General features: G+C 40.8%; 2 protein-coding genes across 2 annotated transcripts in view; both read right to left on the bottom strand.

Moving 5' to 3' along the window:
• Nucleotides 1-993: 993 nt before the first annotated feature.
• On the bottom strand, nucleotides 994-4,795 carry LOC145413212 (CD63 antigen-like). The gene is made up of 5 exons (XM_080282939.1): nucleotides 4,745-4,795; nucleotides 3,505-3,693; nucleotides 2,215-2,388; nucleotides 1,374-1,613; nucleotides 994-1,056 (listed from the first exon to the last, which is right to left on the bottom strand). Exons 1-5 carry the CDS (start codon nucleotides 4,793-4,795, stop codon nucleotides 994-996), a joined length of 717 nt encoding a protein of 238 aa, XP_080139065.1.
• Nucleotides 4,796-16,139: 11,344 nt separating this feature from the next.
• Nucleotides 16,140-19,529, bottom strand: part of LOC145413135 (leukocyte surface antigen CD53-like) — a 7,574-nt gene continuing 4,184 nt past the window's right edge. Inside the window, exons 3-5 of the mRNA XM_080282852.1 lie at nucleotides 18,835-19,008; nucleotides 17,469-17,717; nucleotides 16,140-16,355 (exon numbers count right to left, since the gene is read on the bottom strand). Of these exons, the coding sequence (XP_080138978.1) occupies nucleotides 16,299-16,355; nucleotides 17,469-17,717; nucleotides 18,835-19,008 (480 nt within the window). The 3' untranslated portion in view covers nucleotides 16,140-16,298. The remainder of the gene's footprint in view (nucleotides 16,356-17,468; nucleotides 17,718-18,834; nucleotides 19,009-19,529) is intronic.

The following is a 19,529-nucleotide window of genomic DNA, read 5'->3' as shown; positions in this document are numbered from 1 at the left end:
GTGCCAAGTGATGTCAGATGATGTCAAGAAGGTGCAGCAAGGTTCCAAAATCAGTAAGTTCCAAGTGATGTCCAATGATAAAGTGGATGTCTTAGTGCCAGGTGATGTCAGATGGTACTTTTGATGATGTCAGTAAATTTCGGAGTATGTCAGGAAGGTAGCTTAATCAAAATCTGTTAAGTCTGCGTGAAGTCAGAAGCATCTTGTGTGGCATCGTGGGTGACATCATTCTACACAAGCAACAATTTAATTATCTCAAGTGAAGTCAGATAATAGTAGGTGATGTCAAGTAACACCATTAAATAGCTATGGAGCCATGTCAAGTGAAATCATAAGCAGAATATCCTTTTGTGACATCATTTTACTCATTCAGTAACTAACATCGTGAAGTCAAAGTGCAATAGCAAGTGAAGTCATGAAGTATTAAGTTGATGTCAGAAAATAAAGCAGCATCAAGGGACACAATATTTAGCCAGTGATTACACCCAAGTGAAGTCAGTGTAGCCTCTTGTGACTTCGTGGGTGACATCATTTTACACATGAAGCAAGTAGGTAACACCAAGTAAAGGTAGAAAGTGTTAAGTGATGTCAGGAAACTAACACAACAAGTAACTAATGATTAAATCTAAATGAAGTCAGTAGAGCACAATCTGATATATTGGGTGCCTCGGTGACATCAGTTAACACGTGCAATAACTAAACAGTATCAAGTGAAGTCAGAGAGTGGAAGATGATGTCAGAAATAAAGCATTTTGAAGTAACACTCTTTAGCCAGTTGGTGAGTCGAGGTGAAGTCTGCTATAACCTCTTGTGACTTCGTGCGTGACATCAATTTACACATGAAGCAACTAGATAAAAACAAGTGAAATCAGGAAGGGTTTAAGCTGATGTCAGGAATGTAACACAGTAAGCAGACAGTTAATTGATCCAGGTGAAGTCAGGATAGCCCTTTGTGATGTCCCGGGAGCCTAGGTGATGTCACTGATGTCACTTCTATAGCTGGCGGTACCTGACGGTGTCCTTGGCGATTATGCACGCCCAGGCTATACTGAGGATCTGTAGGGGAATAGAAATGTTACTGAGTGTACGTGAAATGTGTAACTGTTGTCTGTCTAATCTGTCTCTGTCTGTCTGTCTGTTGCATGGTTTCTATCTATCCATTCATCTATCTGTCTATCCATTCATTCATCCATCCTTTTATCTGTCTGTTCATTCATCCGTCGTTCAGTAGATCAGTCAGTCAGTCACCGTGTCCATCCATCCATCAGTCACCTAATCAGTCAGTGTGTTGGTCAGTAAGCCCTTCCATCTATCCATCCATCCATCCACCTGCCTACCTACCTACCTACCTACCTACGCACCCACCCATTTACCTGCATGCCTGCCAGGAAGAGCGTGAGCACCCCCAACACGAGGCAGATATCATAGAGAGCATTGGTGACGAAGACCAGGCATCCCTTCGTGTACACCAAGTCCTCCACCTCAGGATCCTTCAGGAGTCCCACGCCGCATCCTTCCGTCATGTTCCGGCAGCATCCGTCCGCTACGTTGCTTCCGTTGCCGTACGTGAAGCCAGCCCAGTCCTTGTAGCCGTAAATACCGCAGCAGTGGATCTGATGGGGAGAGATGGGGGTTGGGTAGACGGATTTGGTATTCTCTCTCTCTCTCTCTCTCTCTCTCTCTCTCTCTCTCTCTCTCTCTCACACACACACACACACACACACACACACACACACACACACACACACACACACACACACGTTAAGTATTGCCCCCGTTGACGAGGGCAAGATTTAACATATCTTTCTCCTCGCTGATGGATGAAGCTTATAACGTGGCATGCAGGCTGAACCCCATCTGATTCTCAAAGCTGCTCCTTAGGTGGCTATCTAGTTATTTACTGTTAAGCTATTGCATTTATATTAACCATTGCCCCGGTATGACTATTTACCCACGGATAATTGCCATCATTTTCATTTTCCTCAGGTTCACTAGACTCATTTTAAAAGTCAAAGTCGTGAAAAATCAAGACAGGAGATAGAATTTTTGTTTCCGATTGTGGACAGCTTATATCGTTCCACTTTTTAAACGAACAATTGTGCAGCGAACATGATATTTCCTGATAGTCTTACTGGGTTTCGGAAATTACTGCTCGCTGTCTCGTAATTTATCGGTGGGTGGTGGATCGATATTTCTGTCCGCGACCGTACGTACCGTGTTCTGGAATACGTCAAGGTCATGCGATACGCCCGTGCTGTTGCCGTCGTACTGGTTGTACACGGAGGTCATCACATCCTCCAGGAAAGTCCAGGAACTCAGGGTGAACACCAGCAGGGAGACTCCTACCGCCACCACGCCGATCAGGAGCACGGACACGGTGACGGCGTACTGGGGGAGGTAGATAGATCGATAGATAGATAAGTAGGTAGGTAAGTAGGTCGAAACACCAGCAGGGAAGCTCCTACCACCACGCAGATTTGTATAATAGATATGATGACTGCCTGATGGTAGATAAATAGATAGATATAGATAGACAAGTGTCAGAGGAGGTTGGATGACATTGCTCTGTCTCGTTGTTCAGCACGTGATACCTCTTAATTTTCACGTACCTTTTTCAGCACAATAATTCAAGTGCATTCATCATAACACGTGTACTAAGACACGTAGGAGACACCTAGCAATACACGTACCATACCCGTGCCATACCTCAGGACAGTAATTATGCCTCTAACACTTTACCTTACCCCTCTAACTCTTCACCTATCATCCACAGCACTTACTCACTCCCCAAACACTTGCTGTAGCACTTCATGTACCCTCTTAAGTATGCAAATGTTCACTTAAGGTGTCTGCTGCTATGTCCTTGCAACAGTTCACTTACCAGCTCAAATATACTTTCTGAAACCTTAAACACGTATTCATAGCACATCAAGCACGTACTCAGACATCTTAAGCACGTATTCTAACATCTCACGTACTATCTTGGACATACACGTGCTTTCCTTAGCCACCTTTACACATCCTAAGGGGCCCAAGGTGGTGAGAATTAAGACTCTTAGCACAGCGCTTAAGAAACTCATTGTAAACTCTTCATATACCACGTCAGCATCTCACCACGTACTTCAATACCACCAGCACGTACTCTGACACATCACGTACTGTCTTGAGCATGCGCGTGTTCTCCTTAGCCGCTCCCACACATCTCAGCAGCTCTAGGAGGGTGAGGAACAGGACCCTAGCAAGTCCCTTTGAGGCATCTCCTTACAAGACCTCACATCAGCTCACAAACATACTTCAGCATCTGGCGCACGTACCCTATAGTATCTCCAGACAGATTACGTACCGACCTGAACATGCACCTGTTACTGTAGCACCTCACGCACGTACGTAGCACCTCCAGACACCTCATGTACCGCATTGAGCATGCACGTGTTACAGAGCACCCCATGCACGTACTGTAGCACCTCAGACACCAATTCTAGCACTTCCAGACAGCTTACGTACCGTCTTGAGCATGCACGTGTTCTCCTTAGCGGCCCCCACGCAGCCGAGGAGCCCCAGGAATATGAGGAAGAGACCGCCTAGGAGAGCACTGAAGGGCACCGTGTAGAAAACCTGGGTGAGAAAGACTCCGAAAATGGTCTCTTGGCGGAGCACGGCCACAGACACACCCACCACGCATAACCCCGCTGCCTGTGAGGGGATGAGAGAGGTGGATGAGTGGATGGATGGGTTACTGGATGGATGAACTGGTGGATGGATGGGTTATGGGTTAGATGAACCAGTGAATGTGGGCTAGATTAAAAGAGGGGCTACTGGAACTATAATCCTGGAACCCCCACACTAAAGGGACCCCCACGCGAAAAGGGCCATCACAAGACAGAGTGAATACTGATTTTAGGAATTTCTTGGCCCAAAAATAGAAATAACAACATATATGCACTGTATATGTGTACTGTAATGGCTGGGTATAATATAAAAATGCGTTGAGTGTCTATATTATGTTGCTCTTCCAACATTATTCTTTGGGGGGTCAACACAAGATGCTGTGTCCTTGGGCACCCCCTGCTCTTAAACCGGCTCTAAGTGGGAGCGTAGATGAGTGGATGGATGGGTTACTGAGTGGATGAACCAGTGGATGGATGGATAAGTAGATGAACGAGTTATTGGATGGATGAACCGGTGGATGAGTAAATAGAAGAGTTATGTATGGACTGGTGAATTGAAGGGTAGATTTATGGATGAGGGTGCTGATGAACATGCGTAGACAAATGAATGAGAAGCGTGGATGTGTAGATGGGTGGATAAGTACGTGAGTAGATGGATGGATAAGTGGATGAGAGAATTAGTAAATGAATGGATGGATAAATAAGTAGATGAATGGATGGATAGATGGACGAGGGCTTGAGCGAGAAGGTGAATCTTGTTTTTCTCTTGGAAGGAACAGTTATTGCGGGCTCGTGGCATTTGGTTCCTTCTTCCTAGCATAAAAAAAAAAAAAAAAAAAAAAAAAGTGGGTGTAATGAAGTGTGGGTAGTGAAATGTGAGAGGAATATTTTACACGTAAGAAGGAGCGAATGAATGTTAGGTAAGGAAATTGTGGATTGTCACTTGGATGATAAAGTGGCTGGAATGTGTAGGTGGATGAGAGTAATATGTGAGAGAGAGTGAGTAGATGGATCAGGAGAGAGAGAGAAAGGGAGGGGGGGAATAGAAAGCAAAATGAACAACATAAATTACTCACCACAACGAAAAGGTTGATGACAATGAGGCCATATTTACTGACACAACCCATGATGATCCTTGAAGGTCTTGCTTACTTTCTCACCTTTTCTATCCTTTATTTCTTCTCAATCTTTTTTCTTGTTTTCTTCTTACTCTCACGTCCTGTCAGTCTCTTCTCCTTCTCTGCCTTTCACCGCTATGTTCTCTTCCTGTTTCTGGCTTTCACTTTTTGCTGTCTTTACTCCTTCTGCTGTGTGTTTTTTGTGTGGTCGTATTTACCTGCCCGTTTCTCTGTCTGTTCTGCTTCCACTTTCCTTTTCTGTTCTTGTTTTGTTCGGATTCTGTTCGTGTCTGTTGTTATCTTCCTGTCTTCTTCGCCTTCTTTCTTAATCTTGTTATTTTCTTTATTCTTGTTTTCCTCTCCCTTCTTGGCGTCCGTCTCCTCTCCTTCCTCTTCTGTTAGTTCCTCTTTTTCTCTTCTCCTACCACCCCTGCTTCTCCCAGTTCCTCACTTCTTTGTTTCACTTTCCTGTTTCCTTGTGTCACTTCTCTTTCTCGGTCTAAACTCCTTCTCCTCCTCTCTCCCTACCTTATCAGTCCTTCTCGTCTCTTTTTCCTTCCTTCCTTCCTTCCTTCCTTTCTTCTTTGTTCTTCTTCTTCACGCCCTAATCCTCAAAACAAAGGAAGAATTACGTCGTGAATGCGAGAGTGATAGAGTTAGGTGTATGTTGGGTGATGTGAGAGAGAGAGAGAGGGAGAGAGAGTGAGTGGGAGGGAGGGGAAGGGGGGACTAGCTTGCTGATAAGATTAGTGATAACAGATAACACAGCCCCTTGCTGTTATGGGTCTTACACTGCGCACTTGTGTTGTGATACTGATGCATATTTCTTTTTTTAGTTCTGTTTGGCATCAATGGAGTGATTTATGGGTATTTGTTTGGTGTTGATATGGTTGTTTGAAGGTGGTTGTACTCTCTCTCTCTCTCTCCCTCTCTCTCTCTCTCTCTCAGTGCTTTTCATGCCACAGCTTAAACAAAGCTCTGTGGTATTGAAGGGGTAACTTCATCCCGTAACCCCTTCAGTGCGATGATCTCCCTGTTTAGGATATTTTGTTTTTTTTTTAGTTTAGGATACACCATTCGTACTCATAGGGTTAGAAAAAAGGCTAGAAACGGGGGATAGAAAAAAAAAAGTTAGAGAAAAAAGGGTTAGATAAAGGGTTAGGAAAGGGTTGGAAAGAAGTATAATTTGTATTTCTAACTCCTAACAATATTATTCAACTAATGAGAACTTTCGTAGTGAAGGGGTTATTGATTTTCGTAATATCATGTTGGGTTGCTATGGAAACACACACACACACACACACACACACACACACACACACACACACACACACACACACACACACACACACACACACACACACATTGACTCACTCTGTGGACTCAGCGTTATCAGCGACCCGTGGGAGCGCCTCAGTATGTGCCAAGATTGCATCACGTGTTACAAATGCACAGACTTGAACTAATAATAATAATAATAATAATGAGAGAGAGAGAGAGAGAGACCATGCATGTTTCATTCCCGTCCATTTTGTTCCATATTCACCCTCGCAGTGGTCAAACCTCTGCCGTTTAGCCTGTTACACCATCATAACTACCTCTGCTTGGCCTCACCTTCCCCCTATTCCTCTGCGTGTGATCTGTATTATCTTTTTTATCAGTCTCTTGTTATCGGTAGCCTCCACATCGCCGCACCAGTCACCCCTTCAGCCTATTGCCTTTTTCTATTGCTATTATTTGTGCCAATTTTAAAGAAGGGGGACTTTCGAAAACTTACATACACAAGGCATGATGGAATTGAAGAAGTCAGCACACCCATGTCATATCCTCTCTCCTGACTTAATCTTTAGCACTTCATGTCAACACTTTAGTCTTTTTTATTCCAGATTCGCCTAAAGTTGCCATCTCTCCTTCTTGAATGCCGAGATGTAACAGTAGATTAACACTAGTATTGTATATGGTGCTATAGAGTGACACTAGTATATGGTGCTGGTCATGAAGAAGTGCTGTGGAATGAATATAGAGCCGTAGCGGTGCCTCTTTCTGCCACTGAGCTATGTGATATAAGCTGCAAAAGGACGAAAATCTTAGCCAAGTTAAGGTGAAAATGGTATAGAAGTACTTATTCAAGGCCTTTGATACAAATTCAATGCCTCATATACTTCTTCAGTGTCCCAAATATTTTTGCAATGCCCATGATACATCGTCATTGCCCAAAATACATCTTTAAGGCCTTTGATATGTCTTCAGTGCCCCTAATATTTTTTCAGTGCCCAAATACCGTTTCAGTGCCCCTGATACTTCTTCAGTCCCCTTAATACTTTTTCAGTGCCTCCAGTACCTCTTCAGTGCCTCTGATACTTCTTCTATGTCCCTAGTACTTTTTTTTTCAATGCCCCTAATACTTCTTCAGTGCCCCTAATACCTTTTCAGTGCCACAAATACTTTTTTTCAATGCCTCTAATACTTTTTTCAATGCCCCAAATACTTTTTTTCAATGCCTCTAATACTTTTTTCAGTGCCCCTAAAACTGCTTCACAATCCCAATACTTTTGTCCCTCTCTGCCTTCTGTCTCACCTGTCTGTTTTACGAATGAAGCTTTCACCTGTAATCTGTCTATTTCTGTAATCTAAAAGCATTATCGGTGAGAGGGCTACTGAGCTGCTTCCTCCTGCTACCGAAGTACGAATCGGCAAGGGGTTCAGTAGTGAGATTGTTGCATGTGAAAGTTGAGGTGCTCTAATGTGTGTGTGTGTGTGTGTGTGTGTGTGTGTGTGTGTGTGTGTGTGTGAGAGAGAGAGAGAGAGAGAGAGAGAGAGAGAGAATGCATCATCGATATACACGAACAGGGTGTGGCCACATGAAGACACATGATGATCTGAAGTGTCTTTAAATATATATCAGCCACGTTTTGGACTTTGAACCCTAACTGCCACACACAGACCGAGAGACGTCCACGCTGCCACTGAGCTAACGTGGTTCCAGGACAGGACAATCATAATGAAGTTCAGCTAAGCCAGCACGCTGCGGAAAAGGAAAAAATGCAGACCTTAATTTCTGCCTCCTCCCATCACACACACGCACCCCACCCACGTAACATTCTCGTTGACTTACGAGGTTTCGTGACACGACTTCCTCAGCGATTTCTTTTCCCTGCTGCATCTTTGATATGTACTCGTGTGTGTGTGTGTGTGTGTGTGTGTGTGTGTGTGTGTGTGTGTATATATATATATATATATATATATATATATATATATATATATATATATATATATATATATATATATATATAAACGCCTGTATTTGTAACAGTTCATATTACGTCCACTACAGGACCTGGCCCTCGGAGTTGCCATAGTGACTGCTAGAATTATCCCGTCACATACGAAGTACGAAAAAGGAAGTTATATGTCTGTAGTCATGCATGTGGAACTTGAATAGCTAATGGCCATGATTAGGAAAGTTAATTCGTATATGTCACTAGCAGAACCGTCAGAGTACAGAATATATGTAGGCAAATGATAGTACACACCAGTAGCCTACCCACTTCAGATGTCTGCTATGGGTGTGGTGTGAACCCAAGGTACGGTCTACATTCATAGCGATACAAGTACGCTGACCACCGAGTCACCGCACCCCTCATAAACAAAATACAAGACAATAATGTGTCCTGCCAGAGAACGTACCGTAGTGCCTGTTATCTTGTAGCTTCCCTCAGATGATTTCCTTGAATTTGGGAGCGACTCTCACTATTTAGGGGATTAATGAAGGCTATACCTAACCCTTTCACTTCGAAATTTCTCTATATACCTGAATAAAATCGTCAGGTGGAAGCAAGAACAAAAGAAAAATTGTCCTTAGGCTGCAAGGTACTTTAAGCTGATGAATGCAAAATTCCTCACTGAAAGACACAAAACCTCTTATACTGGATTTAGGATTATATATATATATATATATATATATATATATATATATATATATATATATATGTATATATATATATATATATATATATATGTATATATGTATATATATATATATATATATATATATATATATATATATATATATATATATATATATATATATATATATACAGTACATTAAATGTAGGATAATATTAGCCCTCTTACGGTGGGGACAATTGAAGTTTGCTATTCCGGTAAACTCATGATGATTTGTTACAACTGATAGTGAGTCCTAGGTGCTTGAGTGTTGTATACATAAAATACAATAATAGAAAAGTACATCAAGGTGAAGCATGCAAAATATATGAGTAAGAAAGAAAATCTGGGAAGTTTCCAAGGCTGTACCAGCAAGAATGCAGGATAAGTCAGTGTTATGATCATCTTGACTTCCATATCCCGCTCAAGGATGGTGGGGTAAGATCAAGACAACAAGGAGTGACAAAGCACGAAAGAGGCTTAACTATCAGCAGAAAGCCCACTGAATTATTTAGTTAACATAAAAGACAATATTAATAAAGTGAAACAGGCATAGGGTGTGGTATACAAATAGCGCCAGACAACAAAGACGGTGGGGTAAAAAGGCAGTATTAAAGAGAGAGAGAGAGAGAGAGAGAGAGAGAGAGAGAGAGAGAGAGAGAGAATGAATCGTGCAGAGAAAAAGTAAAAAAAAAAAAAAAAAAATGCAGAGGAAGAAAACTAAACTATGGAAAAAATTCGTGAAGGTGAAATACGGAAACAACATCGCCAAGGAAGAAATACTACAGATCAAGTCGATATTATGAAGGTGAAATAATGCAAAATACTCGTACATCGTCAAGTAAGAGAGAGTACTAAATCTCCAAGGCCAGAGAATAAGGGACAGTGTCAGCTTATTATTCCTCGCCCATGGGTTAGTCCCCACGCACATGCAGTTACTTGAGGTTATACCCACATTGAATTCGATTTTTTTCGCATTATGTCGGACGATGTTTTTTAGATTAAGATGCACCTCTGGAAGTGGGGTTAATATAGTGGAATTTAAAGTCATGTCAGTTTGCCAGTCAATCTCTGTGTACCATTTTTTTTTTTTTCCCTCTCACTGGCAGCTTGCATCTCTCCGTCCGGTAGCAAACTATCAATCCCATTTCTGTCCAACAGTAATGCAAGAGTTAACTGTTACTTCCAGTCCTTCATGTATGCAACAGGTGTTGGAACCGTCTTCGTCTGTATTTATTTCTTACTGCCTATGATCGTCAGTCTTTTAAATGTCGAATCTTTGTTTTGGCTATTTTTTTTTTTTTTTTTTTTTTTTTTTTTTAGAGAGAGAGAGAGAGAGAACAGTCTGCAGGATTCTAGTTTAGGGTTCCTTTTCCATGCTTTATACAGAGTATATATATATATATATATATATATATATATATATATATGGTAGGTGATGGCTCTCACCATCCACTCACTTGATGTAGTGCTGTTCTCGGGTGACTGCCCCTACCTTTCTTCCTTCCATCTTTCCTTCCGTCTTCTGTCTTTCTTTCCTTCTTTCTTTCCTCATCCTTATGCCTACGGGTGATTCTACACTCCCAATTCTGTCTTTTTTTTTCCCCCAGTCATTCTTTCCTCCTCCTTCACCCTGTTGGTGACTACAGTGAGTGACAGGCCAAATGATTTCCTGTACACCAGGAAAACACCAGGAAACCATTTGCCATGCTGGGTGGTAACCATTGAACCAAATTATGGCACTTGATGGTTTAGTGGGTAATTAAGGCGCTCCAGTCGGATTGAGCCTGTGCAGGTTTCCATAGTCATCCAAGGGGTGGTTGGGGTTTATTGTTCACGTATTGCCACTCTGGGATGAGTGAGGCTGGTCATTCTCATTTAAAATATCAGGACCAACTTGCCAAACCCGGGCTCCTACGTTCCTCATGGGGCAACACAGGATTAGATGATGATGATATACCATATACAGTATATATATATAGCAACGTCCAGACAGCATAAGTTTGCCCAGTCCGATGGGCCACACTTCCATTCACTCATCATTCAAGCCCCGAGAATCCGTGCTCATTCTGACATGCCAGAAACTTTCACTATATTCTGTAGCTTCACATAAACATAGAGTTAATCTGGATGCTGTCACGTTAAAAAGGGGTGCCAGATCCCTAATCATGCACTTCTTCTAACAGCATTCATCCAGCCAGTTTGATCTCTTGTCAGTTCCCTAGCCTCACTGACTTCCATACCTCTCTAACTCACACACTCATCCACCATATCCCTCCACCTTCTTCTTGGCCTACCTCGCCTCCATCATTCTTCAGATTCGCTCAGATATACATCTTTCACCACACTATTGTTATCCATTCTCTCCACATGACCATACCATCTCAGTACACTCTCTTCTGTTCTGGTGTCCACGGACTTCCTCATTCCGCATCGTTCACGAATCACATTATTTCGTATCCTATCCGCTCTCTGTACCCCACGTACATTCCTGAGCAGTCCCGTCTCCACAGCTCTCACTCTTTACTTTTCATTTTCATGCCAAACTATAGAGTCCCATCCATATGTTAAAGTTGGCACTAAGACTCCATGTAAGGCTCAAGCAACACTCAAGCCTCTGTTTCATATCAAGGCCTTCATATCACCAGCTACTTTCCTTCCTTGTGTCACTCAACTTTCCACTTCGTCTGCCCATTTTCTTCTTTTTTCTATCACTGTACACAGGTATTTGAACTGTCTCACCAATTCCAGCCTCTCTCCATTCACTGTAATATCTTACCAGAAGTCACCTTCTCTCTCTCGATTATCATCACTTTATTCTTTTCTACATTTACTTTCAGGGCACAACGCCCAAAGACATTAGCAATACTCTGTACTAGCCTACCATGTTCTTGTCTAGTATTTACAAGTAGAACTGCATCATCAGCATGCAAATTTGTGAGATTCCATCCATCGCTGTTCATTACCAATGCCATCCCTCACTCCATTACTTATGTTTTTACTTCTCTCGTCACCCCATCCATATATATGTTGAACAACCATGGGAACATCACACGACCTTGTCGCACACCCACATTGATTGTGAACCATTCAATTAAATGCCCATTTACCCTTACACATGCCTCACTACCATCATAAAGACTCTTGACAGCACCTGGCAGCATAACATCTTCACCCTACATGCGCAAAACCTTCCACAATCCTTCTCTGTCTTCTTTGTGGTTTGCATTTTCCAGATCCATAAATGCCATAAACACCTTAGTCCTTCTTACAAGCCTTCTCCAGTATCTGTCTCACCACGAATATTTGATCCACACATCCTCTGCCACTCCTGAAGCCACCCTGTTCATCATTCATAAGGATTTTTTATATCTCTCTTACTTTCTCGGTAATAACTCTTCCATATACAGTACCTTCCAACAACAGTCAATAAACTTATGCAACGATAATTCTTGCACTCACTTTGCTCACCTTTATTTTTGTACAGGGTTACAATCACAGCCTTTTTTCACTGTGCTGGAACAGTTTCACTCTTCCATGCCTTCTTACATATCTCCAACAAGCACTTCATTCCACATTCTTCACTACACTTAATCATCTCTTCATACACCTCATCAACTCCAGCTGCTTTCCCATTTTTCAGCCACTTCACAGCATTCTTCACCTGTGCGAGTGTCACGTTTCCTGGCACTGCATTCCTTCTCTGCACATCCCCCAAACCAGTCATGTTAACAGTCGCTTTGTTTTCTCCATTCCCATTCATCAGACTTTCAAAATATTCTTTCCATCTGGTCCTTACTTCATCCCCATGGGTTAATAATCTGCCACTTACAACCTTCAGACTTTCACGCTTCCTTCTGCTGTCACATCGACATTTCCGCACATCTTTCTAGAATAACTTCCTATTTTCAGAGTAATTTGCATTCATTTTTCTTCCTAGATCATCATTTACCTCCTTATTTTTCCTCTTCACTAGTCTCTTTGCGTGCTTCTTGATGTCAATATATTCAGTTACTTCAATTGAACCCGTCCTGTGACCACTCTAGCCACTTCTTCGTCTTTTCCTCCACTGCTTTCTTAACATCTTCATCCCTCCATGCTGTACCTTTCTTCTTGTTTTTCTTGCCACACCACACACTGCTTTAGCATTCCTAACTAAGCAATCCTCAGATGCATTCCACAAGCTGCCTAGATCCATTTCATTCCAATTCACTGATTCCAACTCCTCCCATACTTTGGTCCAGTATTCATCTGTCATTTCTTTGATCCTCAGCTTCTTGACTTTCAGTATTTCTCCCTGACTGCTCCTTTCTCTCCTTGTCCACCTCACTCCTCTCAGCTTGATCTTGCACACACCAGTCCTATGATCTGACAGACCTCCACATCGTCCTCTCACGGCCCTTTTATCAGCAACCATTCCCAGCATCGACCTCTCTACATGCATGTAATCACTCAGGCTCCTTTCAGCACGATCCCCGTTTCCACTTATACCACGTACAGTATATTTATGCGCATCTTTGTTTTTGAAATACGAGTTACAAATGCACGACCTCCTTTCCTGGCACACATCCTTCAGTTGCTTCCCATAATCATTTTCTCCTGGTACACCATTACAACCCATTGTGTCATCCTCAGGACAAGTACCTACTCTTCCATTCATATCGCCCATTAGTACACTACAATTACTTTATAGCACCTGGGCATTTCTCCCACTGCTTCATCCAGCTCATCCCAGAACCTGTCTTTCTGTCTCTCACTCCTGTCATCACGCAGTGCATATGCCACTTTCATCTTCTCAAACTGGAGCTTGACATACATACATCTTGAGCTGACATACCGGTATATATATATATATGAACAGATGCACAGGCAATACATTGGCATGTATACAGAAATTCACACTTCTTCATTGATATTACCTAGTCAGTGCCTCTTCGCTGTAGTAACTCTTTAACTGTTAGGATTTCTCGAGTGAAAAAAATCGTCTGGGGTTAACCTAAGTATGATTCTGAAGTGTATCTGTAGCAAAGAAAGAGTTACTTGAGACACTGTTGTGCTCTTTGATGTTAATCAGTTAAAAAATATCCTTTTATAAGGGATTGAACAGGGAGGCTGCCAGATATCAAGCTGTGTGGAGAGCCACCATTACTAAGGTAACCAAGACCAATGCTTGCAAGCATGTTGGGACCCTTATAAACAGTACAATACGATGATGTTCGTATTATACTCAAGTGCACCAACTATGGCAAAAGGGTTAAAGAGGCATATAATTCAACTTAAGTCAGTGCCATAGTAATACAGTACTTTGTTATGCAAGATAATTAGCAGAATTTGAAAGTCTAGTGAAGGCTGTTCCACTCACCAAAGTTCAGAGACCCAGAAGGTGGCTGAAATTTTATGGGTCATATGCAAAATACTGCCAAGGAAGGTTTTTCTCCTACCCTTTAATCTGGGCAAGTGAACTTGCAAAGCCTCAGTGTTCCTCTGTGACCCACAAGTTTTCCCAAGATGTTGACATATAGTGTACAGTGTTATTTTTTACCACAGGCCAAAACTAGTACAAAGTCACTCCATCTGGATGTGGCCCATAAAGGTTACATCCAAGAGGTGGTTTGAAATAATCATTCACAAGCCTAATGCTACTCTGAAGCAACCAATAAATTGCTCTCTCCTTAAATACCAGGACTAAGTAGCCTACTCCTGGGCCCTTGGGCTCCACTGCTTCTGGTAGATCAGTTTTTAACGAGGGATTAGCCAGTGATTATCATAATGTATTGATGTATTAAAACAGTGGCTGTTTCCTAGTTACAACACATCCCAACAACTTCTAAGAACAAGAACACACAGCAGTCAGATATTCATACCTCTGCCAATGCCTATGCCAGACTGCTCCAATCACCACCAAGATTTAATCAACTGTCCATGGTTTATTTATCCATATATCCACAAAAGTTCATTCAGTTCCACCAATAAGTTTTTGAGATACTTTGGACAAACAGGGGTGACCACATAATCTCCTCCAACTCTTTTTGCAGAGGTAATGAATATAGATTCCAACAAATAAAGCACAGTACTTTAATTTCACAGAACTTCATTTACTGGTATGAAGATGCTTGACATTTAAGTGAATCATTAACACTTTTTTTTTTTTTTATGGATGGGGTGAGGTAGTGCCCAGAATTCAAGAAGGCATATTAATACTATTAACAGGATGATCAGTGAAATTACTCATTTCTGGAATTCTGACTCCACCCCACAGACCTATCTGCACAATTATTGGTTCATTCTTTATCATCATCTAATCCAGTGTTGCCCCATGAGAACTGTAGGAAGGAAGCATAGGAGTGAGAAGCCTATGAGAATTGGTATTTTTCTAAATAGATGTTCTGTATCTCAGATGTCAAACACTTCATTAAAATGAAGTAGCCTATAAGATTCATCCACATCAGTTTGCAGACTTCGTGTTTCCATTCCTCTTCAGACTCAGTTGCCATATTCATCCACCATTATCTACCATGCCTTCAATGTTCTAATTATGACATATGCTGTACCCTCTTCACTTTTTTTATCTACATCCCTTCTCTCCATATGCATATACCATTTAAGCACTCTTGAACCCTGTTATGAACAGGCTTCCTTAATCCACATTTATAATCCACCTTCAGCCTTGACATATCCACCTTCCACTCCCCACACATTCCTTACTAACCCCAAAGAGTATGTAAATTAATGACAAATTAAGATTACTTTGGGTGGTATATAAACTATATAAAAATTTCCATTTTATTATAAAACATAAATCACAGACATACAAGGCAGGGGAATGCTGTAGATTCCTCATTTAACCACAAGGCAGTAGTGGTAATAATTGCTATTTAAACAGGTACAGTGATAAATATTTTATAAATCAATATAATGGCTACATCTATCCTTCTCATAACTATAATACCAACTTTTTTGTGTCCATAACTACTCATAAATATTAGTAACTTGTGCCAGAACAAAATACCTTTCACTGTTAAAAAAGAAGTAAAATTTCATTTCTGGTAAAACGATCATATGGAATGAGCAAAAAAAAAAAAAAAATCTTTTCAAAATGCAGTGGTGACATCAGTGCAGGTACAGTATATACAAAATGAAAAACTTTATCCTTATTTATGCAAACAAGTTTACTTAATAGTTCTGGCACTGACAAACGCCTTTTGCACAAACACCTAATTAGTTATCTTTGAAGACTGTGCTGTATTAATGATGGACTATAAAAGAAAAAAAAAAAAAAAATTAAAAACAGGGTATAGGACAGTGCAAAAAGGTTATGGATGTAAAGTGAGCTATTTAAAATTGTGGAGGGATAAGGCAGCAAGGTTTTATATATATATATATATATATATATATATATATATATATATATATATATATATATATATAATTGGAGGTTTAATGAGGAGGGGGTGGGAGGATAAGGCAGAGAGGCCATAGAGAAAGCAAGAATGGCCTGGTTCTAAAGATTAGTTAAGGAATAAAAGTTAGAAAATGGAGTAAAGAGGATTCCTCTCAGGTCACTTGTCTATGCGTAGTGGCTTGACTTTCGGCTAAGTCCACAAGCGCAGCTGACAGCCATCACCTGTTGGGTTGGGAAAAAGAACAAATACATTACAATACAGATGCTTCCAGCAAACTATAGCAGTTTCAGTTTGAGACTTCTATAACTCAGGGGTTAGTGACTGCTTACAGTAACTCCTTACAAAGCACAGGATGCTATTTTTTGATGAATCGAGTAGAGGTTTTTGAAAACCGAGGCTTAGGGGGTTACAGCTGCTTACAAAAAAATGAAAGTGTAATTAATATTCTATGGCTGCTTAATAATCCACAGACAACAAACATCCAGTCAACTGGAACTGTACTTTTATATTCTGAACAGAAGTAAAAACTAAAATATGGACTTAAATTTTCAGTGCTATGCCATATGAAGTACAGGAAGCTAGTGAAATGGGAGAGTATTGGTGAAACGGTTGCAAGAAATAAGACAGTCCAGCAAACTGGTCTATAAATGGGTGTATATATGGGAGGTTGTATACTAAGGAAAGGGTGTAGCTATACCTGTACAAAGAAGTGTGTAAACAATGAAAAGGGTGTGAGAAAAAAAAGAGTATACTGTATAGCCATAAAGGAAAAAATGTGTGTATGAGGGAAAGATGCATATAAGCAAAGGTGTTTAGCTAATAGGGTGAATAAAAGTGAATGTACAGTATACTATAGAAAGGATGTAGAATATGGTGGACAATGTAAAGTTTGTACAAAATACAAGCAAAGGGTTTATAGGCTAAAAGGGAAAAGGTGTATGCAAGAGAAAGGTCGTAGAGTTAACAGAGAAAGGGTGTATACAAGGGAAAGGTTGTCGAGTTGAGTATATCATCGGAAGAGTAAAGGATATGTACAAGGATGGGTAATGTGTTGTGGATTATTGTTTCGACTCCAGGCTGAACATCATGAATACAATGGACTGTAGGTTGAAGCTGCGCCTTCACAAGCAGTATACCCTCCTTTCAGTGGACAAGGACAATTACTGTATATACCTGGGTAATTAAGCTGCTAAACAGGGACAATTATATATAAACCTGGGTAATGAAGCAGCATGGTTATACTTGAGCCAGTGCATGATGTCCCACTTCAATGAAAATTTTAAGCAGGGGATGGACAGAGTAGCCAAACTTGGGGGGGGGGGGGGGGCACACACCTGAACAATTGCCATGAGGAAGAGGACTACCCCAAGTGCAATGGTCTCGCTCTTAAGGTCCTCCTTCAGAGCCTCGTAGCAACCTTGGGTGTAGATTGTATTTTCAATTTGAGAAGGTGACTTGTCAAAGATGTTCATCCCACAGTCCTCCTCCATTTCCTTGCAGCAACCTTTGCTCACATTTTGCCCACTGCCCCAGGGGATTTCCTCCTTCCAGTCAGTGTAGTTATTCACACCACAACATTCCAGCTAAATATATACATAGAAAAAGTTACTGATAAATCTACAGTACTGTACTGAATGAAAATGTAGCTTACACACCTCTTCAGCAAATAATATCAGTGACAGATCTGAATAACCTACTGTGTATACTTCTCTAGTGGATATGATCTTACCATGCTCAAGAGAAGCCTTGGGCACCAAAAGCAAAACTACCATTATTAATGCTTTGGCCAAGAATACCTATTATATTTCAGCTTAGCAATGATGTTTTATTCACCTCCCGTAAACTTTTTGCTGCCAAAGAACTGACATCAAAGCAAAGTTCTGTGATAATCCAAGTTCAAGTGTAAAATTCAATTACAGTCATATGGTATTGGATCACAAAGTTGGACAGTAGAATAACATAAGTAAATTATGCAAATTCTAACCATATCTGACATACCCTGTTCCTCTTTTTCATCTTAAGTGCTACATTTTTAATACGGTACCAGTACAACTAACAGCTACTCATAATAGTGATCACTAATAATTTATTTCCATGTTAGTTACCATACCTCTACTTGAAGAGCAGGCTTAGAGGCCTAAGGATAGAGCGGTAGCATATCTTAAATCAAACGGCTACGTTACAAGGGTGAAAATCCTTCAGTCTTCCCTTACAGACAGAACCCATACACAAGGCAAGGCAACCAGTCCAACTGAAGTTTTCTTAGCCACTTTTTTTTTTTTTTTTTTTTTAAACCAAGTAAACTGTCCTCACCCTGCCCTAGGGTGGGAAATGAGGTCCAGATAATAAGCTGCTTGTTTATGAATGTCGTCACTTACTTGCATAGTTGTCACACACTTCACAGGCAAACGAGCGAATATTAGAGGGAAGTGTGAATGAAAATATATGTTACTTGGATATTGCTATGGAAGCCTATTTATCCTCCAAATTATGGTTCTTAATATGGACCATGATGCCTTATAAAATACCAACTGTAACCTGTAACCCCATTTAATTCCCTTCCAAGTGTAGGAGCCTGAGGCTAGGCAACCACTGTCCAGAGTATTTAAGGGTAGATGACCAGTGCATATGCCTAGGCTATATACGCTAACACATGCTCATATAGCCTCACAACAGACAACTCTCCCAACCCCAACTCACATCATGCTGTATGCTGTCGATGGTCTTGTCAAGGGAAGGGTCATCAGCTCCATATTTCTTGAAAGCTCCCAGCATTTCTTTCTTGATTAAATTCTCTGCCTTCTGAGGGTATATCAGCAACAAAATGGCCAGTGTGATCTCTCCAAGCAGCAACACTGTTACAATAGCTGCATACTGGAAAACAATAGTAAATGTTAGTGATAAATTAAGCCTAGCTACTGCCATTTCCATACCTATCATCCCAAGATACCATACTACCATCCTAACATATCATACCTCTCACTGCACAACCGGCCATGGAAAAGGAACATTTAGTGATGTACAAGCAATTTCATGTTTAATATCACCTTACCAGCTCATATTACCATCTAACGCTGTATATAACATGCAAGAACGTAAATGTTTACTTTCCACATCCACCCTCCTTGCCCTTCTACACTCCTATATTATACAGGAAGCATCCTTACTTGTCTGCGTTAGGGTTGTTAGCACAATGTAAAAGATTTTTTTAAAGATTTAAAAAAAAAAAAAAGTATATATACACATAAAAAGCTAATACCTAAAGATAATCCACCGCACAAAAAAAAAAAAAAAAAAAAAAAAAAAAAAAAGTTGAAATCGAGAAAAAAGTCGAATATAAAAGTACTAATTTTTTTTAATGTAAAGTAGTTACTGTAATCAAAATCAATACCCTA

The sequence above is a fragment of the Coenobita brevimanus genome, chromosome 95, assembly GCF_032717465.1.
Source record: "Coenobita brevimanus isolate Jiangsu-jjx chromosome 95, ASM3271746v2, whole genome shotgun sequence".
Lineage (NCBI taxonomy): Eukaryota > Metazoa > Arthropoda > Malacostraca > Decapoda > Coenobitidae > Coenobita > Coenobita brevimanus.
This window is presented reverse-complemented; position numbering and strand designations above follow the sequence as displayed.